General features: G+C 43.2%; 1 protein-coding gene across 1 annotated transcript; it reads right to left on the bottom strand.

Moving 5' to 3' along the window:
• Positions 1-5,762: 5,762 nt before the first annotated feature.
• On the bottom strand, positions 5,763-7,601 carry LOC106577747 (uncharacterized). The gene is made up of 6 exons (XM_014156066.2): positions 7,549-7,601; positions 7,033-7,398; positions 6,586-6,930; positions 6,366-6,494; positions 6,184-6,233; positions 5,763-6,061 (listed from the first exon to the last, which is right to left on the bottom strand). The coding sequence occupies exons 1-6, from the start codon at positions 7,592-7,594 to the stop codon at positions 5,930-5,932; spliced, it is 1,068 nt and encodes a 355-aa protein (XP_014011541.1). The 5' UTR covers positions 7,595-7,601; the 3' UTR covers positions 5,763-5,929.
• Between the last annotated feature and the right edge of the window lie 249 nt (positions 7,602-7,850).

The raw sequence follows: 7,850 nt of genomic DNA, 5'->3' as shown, positions 1-7,850 counted from the left end.
GGACCCTGGGACTAAACACCTCCCTCTGCAACTGTATCCTGGACTTCCTGATGGGCCACCCCAAGGTGGTAAGGGTAGGTAACAACATATCCGCCACTCTGATCCTCAACACAGGGGCCCCTCAGGGGTGCGTGCTCATTCCCCTCCTGTACTCCCTGCTCACTCATGACGACCAGGCTAGGCACGACTCCAATACCATAATTAAGTTTGCCGATGACACAACGACGAGACAGCCTATAGGGAGGAGGTCAGAGACCTGGCCGTGTGGTGCCAGGACAACAACCTCTCTCTGAACTTGATCAAGACAAAGGAGATGATTGTGGACTACAGGAAAAAGAGGACCGAGCACACCCCCATTCTCATCAAGGGGCTGTAGAGGAGCAGGTTGAGAGCTTCAAGTTCCTTGGTGTCCACATCACCAACAAACTAACATTGTCCAAGCACACCAAGACAGTTGTGAAGAGGGCACTACAAAACCTATTCCCCCTCAGGAGACTGAAAAGATTTGGCATGGGTCCTCAGATCCTCAAAAGTTTCTACAGCTGCACCATCGAGAGCATCCTGACTGGTTGCATAACTGCCTGGTATGGCAACTGCTCAGCCTCCGACTGCAAGGCACTACAGAGGGTAGTGTGAACGGCCCAGTACATCACTGGGGCCAAGCTTCCTGCCATCCAGGACCTCTATACCAGGCGGTGTCAGAGGAAGGCCCTAAAAATTGTCAAAATCTCCAGCCACCCTAGTCATAGACTGTTTTCTCTGCTACCGCATGGCAAGCGGTACCGGAGCGCCAAGTCTAGGTCCAAGAGGCTTCTAAACAGCTTCTACCTCAAAATCAAATCAAATCAAATGTATTTATATAGCCCTTCTTACATCAGCTGATATCTCAAAGTGCTGTACAGAAACCCAGCCTAAAACCCCAGACAGCAAGCAATGCAGGTGTAGAAGCACGGTGGCTAGGAAAAACTCCCTAGAACGGCCAAAACCTAGGAAGAAACCTAGAGAGGAACCAGGCTATGAGGGGTGGCCAGTCCTCTTCTGGCTGTGCCGGGTGGAGATTATAACAGCACATGGCCAAGATGTTCAAATGTTCATAAATGACCAGCATGGTCAAATAATAATAATCATAGTAGTTGTCGAGGGTGCAACAAGTCAGAAACTCAAGAGTAAGTGTCAGTTGGCTTTTTCATAGCCGATCTTTGAGAGTATCTCTACTGCTCCTGCTGTCTCTAGAGAGTTGAAAAAAGCAGGTCTGGGACAGGCAGCATGTCCGGTGAACAGGTCATTGTTCCAGCAGGTCTGGGACAGCAGGTCTGGGACAGGTAGCACGTCCGGTGAACAGGTCAGGGTTCCATAGCCGCAGGCAGAACAGTTGAAACTGGAGAAGCAGCACGGCCAGGTGGACTGGGGACAGCAAGGAGTCATCATGCCAGGTAGTCCTGAGGCATGGTCCTAGGGCTCAGGTCCTCCGAGAGAAAGAAAGAAAGAAAGAAAGAAAGAAAGAAAGAAAGAAAGAAAGAGAGAAAGAGAGAATTAGAGAGAGCATATTTAAATTCACACAGGACACCGGATAAGACAAGAGAAATACTCCAGATGTAACAGACTGACCCTAGCCCCCCGACACCTAAACTACTGCAGCATAAATACTGGAGGCTGAGACAGGAGGGGTCAGGAGACACTGTGGCCCCATCCGATGAAACCCCCGGACAGGGCCAAACAGGCAGAATATAACCCCACCCACTTTGCCAAAGCACAGCCCCCACACCACTGGAGGGATACCTCCAACCACCAACTTACCATCCTGAGACAAGGCCGAGTATAGCCCACAAAGATCTCCGCCACGGCACAACCCAAGGGGGGGCGCCAACCCAGACAGGAAGACCACGTCAGTGACTCAACCCACTCAAGTGACGCACCCCTCCTAGGGACGGCATGGAAGAACACCAGTAAGCCAGTGACTCAGCCCCTGTAATAGGGTTAGAGGCAGAGAATCCCAGTGGAGAGAGGGGAACCGGCCAGGCAGAGACAGCAAGGGCGGTTCGTTGCTCCAGCCTTTCCTTTCACCTTCACACCCCTGGGCCAGACTACACTTAATCATAGGACCTACTGAAGAGACGAGTCTTCAGTAAAGACTTAAAGGTTGAGACTGAGTCTGTGTCTCTCACATGGGTAGGCAGACCATTCCATAAAAATGGAGCTCTATAGGAGAAAGCCCTGCCTCCAGCTGTTTGCTTAGAAATTCTAGGGACAATTAGGAGGCCCATGTCTTGTGACCGTAGCGTACGTGTAGGTATGTACGGCAGGACCAAATCGGAAAGATAGGTAGGAGCAAGCCCATGTAATGCTCCAAGCCATAAGACTCTTGAACATCTAATCAAATGACTACCCAGACTATTTGCATTGCCCCCCCTCCCCCTCTTTTACACCTCTGCTACTCTCTGTTGTCATCTATGCATAGTCACTTTAATAACTCTACCTACATGTACATATTACCTCAACTAACCGATGCCCCAGCCTTCCCTGTAGCTCAGTTGGTAGAGCATGGTGTTTGCAACACCAGGGTTGTGGGTTCGATTCCCACGGGGGGCCAGCACAGGAAAAAAAAATAAAAAAAAATGTATGAAATTGTATGAAATGTATGCATTCACTACTGTAAGTCGCTCTGGATAAGAGCGTCTGCTAAATGACTAAAATGTAAATGTAAATTAACTCTGTACCCCTCTGTATATAGTATCGCATTGCTATTTTTCTGCTGCTCTTCAATTACTTGTTACTTTTATTACTTATTCTTATCCGCATTTTTTTAAACGGCATTGTTGGTTAGGGGCGCGTAAGTAAGCATTTCACCTGTTGTTTTCGGCGCTTGAGACTAATACAATTTAATTTGATTTTGATTTGATTTGATACAGGGAAAGCCTCCAATTTAGGGAGGGATGTTTTTTCTGTTTGTCAAGATTGACATGGCCTATTTATTGTGGTGTTGAAAATGCAAACCATAACATTGAAGTGCCCAAGATCGGTATGCTTTGTTTATTGGTTGTGTTGTCAACGATATCCTTGGTAGCAGGAAAGGGGCAGAGTCAAGTGCAGGAGACTGAGGTCCGTTAACACAGATGTTTTATTAAACACTGTATAAATAAGGTAGCCACAAGGCAGGGTGCGCAAAACACACGATAGGAGAACAACTCCAAAATTCAAAACGCACGGGGCGCAGCCCGGCAATCCCAATGTATGATCCAAAGTACGCTGCGTAGGAAAAGGCAGCGCAAAATACCAACTGCCACTCACACATGACATGAAATAATCCCGCACGAATTCCCAAACAAAAAGACAAACTAAATACCCCCCCACTAAATCACTAACAAGGAACAGGTGCGGACCTAGACAGACAAAACCAAAAGACACAGAAACATAGATCGGTGACAGCTAGTAGACCGGCGATGATGACCGCCGAGCCCTGCCCGACCGGGGAGGGGCGCCACCTTCTGTGGACACTGTGACATGTGTGGTGCATTGGCACAGTAACATGTTGGTGGAAAATTCATTGAATGTATTTTATAGAATTATAAATATATCATCAACATTTTGAAAATCAGATTTCCCCCTAGCTGATCATTGTTTGCTGCCGGCTCTGATCGTAGTGTAATGAAACAGGCAGGGAGAGTGAGCTCGTCTATTGTGGTGGGCAAACCCTCAACCATCTGGCTCGTAGCCCTGTGTGTTATCTACTGTGCCACAAAAGCATGCTGAAGTGGCAAAGTTGATATCCACATTTATAAACGCAGGGTCGCTACAGTTATTGTTATTTGGGGCTGTAAACATTATTTTGAGTTAATTCTGTGAGGGGGGAGGGTGTTAAGATTATTTTACAGTACAGGGGAGGGTCATCGGAAATATTTGTACATTTGATCGACCACCTCAATTCGGTCTTATGTGGCAAAATTTGAAATGGTGATTTTTACATTGGATGAAAGTAGAGACTCAAAATGAAATACACTGCAGGAACAAGTACATCTGGGAAAGTAAATCTGCTTTGAAAGTTGATAACTTTGAATGTTTGGTACACCTACTGGAGACCTCTTCTTTGTCTACACCTATTCAGCATCGTTCACACCCTCTGTCTCTGATAAACACACACTATAAGAAAGGATGCAGATGGTGTAAAAGCTACAGTGACATAGCTTCTTGCATATTTGCATATTAGCAATATCAAAAATAGAAAGTGTCCAGAATTTTTTTGGGGTTGATAAATCAAATAGGCTCGTAATATTTTTGTATTTATAAAAGTTTGTTGTTAGGTACATGAAAGTGCACATGTTCCAGATGGCATTTATGGCAAAAAAACACATTGAGATAAAAATACTAATAAACGTTTAAATGCCTCTCCTGTAAAGTAGTGACGTGTGACATATGCCTTGTTTCCTGAAACAGGTCACAAATATATATTAGAGTCAGTTTAATAAATAACTGTTTTGCTTTGGTTGGAAGCTGTCAGGGGCAACATGAACAGCAAGGAAAGATAGTGAGAACAACAGTGTCACCACATAGACATCCTGCTGAAAACCACATAGAGACACAGAGACACAGAGAGCAGGTAGGTTGGTCCTGTGGGTACAAAGTCAGCAGGCCCACCTGACCAAAGCATAGACACAATCTCTTCTTGGGCTTACAGCAGACTGCAGAGTAGCTGTGAACTTGTTGTGTGCGGGAGGGTGTGAGTGACATGCTACCAACACAACTATAAGAGGACAACACATTACAGAGGAGACATGACTTGAATAAATAGGTTGTCTCCCATACTTATTCAACTACTGCCTGGAACTCAATACAAAACTACAGACAAACACGAGTCATTGTCTTCGTCATATAGGAGATCCCTCTGCCACCCATTTTATTTTGAGTGATTGTTTGGCTCCTTCTGGTAACTAAGCTACACTTTATAGTGTCTTAGTTGATGTTAGTAGTAATGATCCAGTGACGATGACTACCTAGCCTGTTTGATGCATGTGACTCTATGATTCTGAAAATGATTTATAACATGATACAGATGTGTAATATGTATGTAATAAATTACCTCGTTAAAGATTCTTAACCAAACATTGTCTTTGTTGGGCATTTGATGACAGCTATTATGACTACACACATGATCTATCACAGGAAAGTACATTTTCAATGATTCTTAGTGAACAATTTCAACATTTGGACAATTCTAAAAGTTGCTGCAAACTCCAAAGTTAAAGCAGTTATGGGGACTTCCATGTACGCTGTTGCACCCTATTGAAAGAGAAATGAAGTACAGTACTTCAACCTGCACATATGCATATTCACATTTTGTATTGTTTGTGAAAACTTCTCAATTACAATGCGTACATTGTCATATTTGGATTACATTTTCGACACTATCAGATTTTCTCATGAAGAGAGTGAGTTGTGCTCTTAGTGACATGGATGTTTGTGGTTTTGATGCACTGAGGTGTGTGAAGACAGTGTGTGGTGAGGACTGATGGTCATTGCTGTGGTTTAGAGATGAGTTAAGCTGAGTGGAAAATCCATTTAGGGCCGTCAGAACACCACAGAGATGTGATGCAGAATACAGCTTAAAAAGAGAGTTTGAGACAACTGAAAGTGTTAGTCAGTAGAATGTACCCTATGCATGCTATTATGCAAGTTATGTAATCAGGATGCAAAGGCCCTGCAAACTGACCAGTTTAACTTGAAGAATATGAGTGAAAATCAAACAATACATCAAAATTACAGTGAATTCATTTTTTATTTGATCTAAATTGCACAACAGTATAACAGTAATGTACAAAGGAGTTTGACAGAATACAAGCAATTGCAACACAATTATAATGATAAAAACACAGTCTTTATCAGAAAAAGCTATGCAAGTCTTAAAGGAGATCAATCTATGTTTTTTGTCCATGTTTTAGCACCTCACCCCAGAGTAAACAGTGTCACTCTCCATGGCGCTCCTCTGTCTCTGGGTCTTTGGCTTCTTGTGGATGACATTCAGAGCAGCGTAATGGACCGACATGTGTGTGTCATCAATTTCTTGATCCTAAGAGGAATATCATACCAAATTCCAAAGACATCAGGAAATGACCTGATAATTTGATAAAAGGATCTCTTTACAGTTCATCAAAGTCATACTCAGAATGGTTCACTATAAGGTCTGAATACCTGGTTATGAGAACTGGGGACCACCGGACCACTTGGCTGAGGATGCGTTCCTTTTAGACAAACATGAAGGAATCATCAACATCATCATCATACAATGAATTAACTCAGTTTCATGACTAAAACATGCAATGTATACTGCACCAACAGTTTAAGCATATATTGTGGTTAATGATAATGCTTACCGCTGCACAGCAGAGAGGTTTTCTTGGTCATCTTATATATAACACAAGCAAGGACAATGATGATGATGACACAAAGAGCCAACGCTACACCGCAGTACACCAAGAGAACCTGGTCCTCCTTACAACCATCTGTGGAAATACAGACAGGAAAATCAGGACATTTTGTTCAAGCAGGGATAAAATATTAGAACATTTTAGAAATGTCAGAAATATCACTAACAGGTCAGCTTGGTCCCTTTTCCAAATAGTATCTCCCCACATGAGGCCACAGCACAGTAGTAAGTCCCAGCATCCGAGAGGCTGAGGTTCCTCTTGGGGAGGTTGTAGACACAGCTCTGTGTAGGAGACCCAGCCTCAGGGCTCTTCTCACACTGATCACCCCTGTCTCCATTGGTGTAAATGATTCCTGTATGGGATTCTCCTGAGCCATGTCTGAACCAATAGACACTGTATTCTCCTGCACAGGTCTTGGAGTGTATTGTACAGTTCAGAGTCACAGAGTCTCCTGGCTGGACTGACTCAGACACAGGTTGCTGGAGAACAGACATGCTGTTGGACCCTGAATCTAAAGAGAGTGAGTAAGATAATGGAGTGTACATTCTATTTTCCTGCTAGATTCATTCATTTAGCATTATATGAACACACATTAGGTACTGACTTAAGTTACCTTTGACAATTAAAACAGTTCCTTCTCCAAATTTGAGTTCGCCCACTTCCATAGCACCACAGTAGTATGTAGCTGAGTCCCCTGACTCTGTCTTGGAGATGGTCAGGTTAAAGCTGTCAACACCTCTTTTCACACTCAAGCGTTTAGTCTCATTAAAGTCCTTGGTAAAATTGTTGAAATAAAAGGTATTTTGAGTGCGATAATATGATGATGCCATGAGAAGAGGCTTCTGTCCAACAGTTTGCTTGAACCAAGAGACTCTGACCAACAAATTAGATTGACAAAAGCAAGTGAGAGATACACTTTGTCCCAGTTGTGTAACTATCACAGGGTCTGGTTGGATTACATCGTTGTTAAGTGCACAACCTGTGAAGCAAACAGACTAAATAAATCAGACAAAGGTATAGTACAGAATTATACATTATTATCATTATTCAGACTACATAGTCATTCAAATGGATGAAAAAAGACTATGATATAAAAAAGTAAAAGGATCCACATTTATTTCTTACTTACCCAAATTGGCGTAAAACAAAAAGATTGTCCAATATATAATCATCATGTCCTTTCTGAACTGTATAGAGTGTGGGGTCTGACAACGGGGCAGCTTTTATATGATGACACTCATTGGTTAATCATTAGGAAGTAGGAGGAAACTCTGAACTAAGTGGTATTATTGGCTGTCTGAACAGGCATAAAGCATGTGATAAAAACTACAATCTAACATGTGTCCTGTGACATACCATAGTTAGAGCAGCCCTTCAAATGATGTAAAGTCAGAGTTACTGGTTTGCATTTTTTCATCATTTGGGTCGGTG

The sequence above is a fragment of the Salmo salar genome, chromosome 18 (genome assembly GCF_965601325.2).
Source record: "Salmo salar chromosome 18, fSalSal1, whole genome shotgun sequence".
Classification (NCBI taxonomy): Eukaryota; Metazoa; Chordata; class Actinopteri; order Salmoniformes; family Salmonidae; genus Salmo; species Salmo salar.
Note: the sequence above shows the minus strand (reverse complement) of the source record. Positions and strands in the feature narration are given on the sequence as shown.

Bases quoted from the DNA above. Each gene is read 5' to 3' on its own strand.
- LOC106577747 (XM_014156066.2), bottom strand. From the start codon at position 7,594: ATGATGATTATATATTGGACAATCTTTTTGTTTTACGCCAATTTGG. The intron at 7,399-7,548 runs GTAAGTAAGAAA...TTTGCTTCACAG, and splicing joins TTTGTTTTACGCCAATTTGG to GTTGTGCACTTAACAACGAT. The intron at 6,931-7,032 runs GTAACTTAAGTC...CACTCTCTTTAG, and splicing joins AACTGTTTTAATTGTCAAAG to ATTCAGGGTCCAACAGCATG.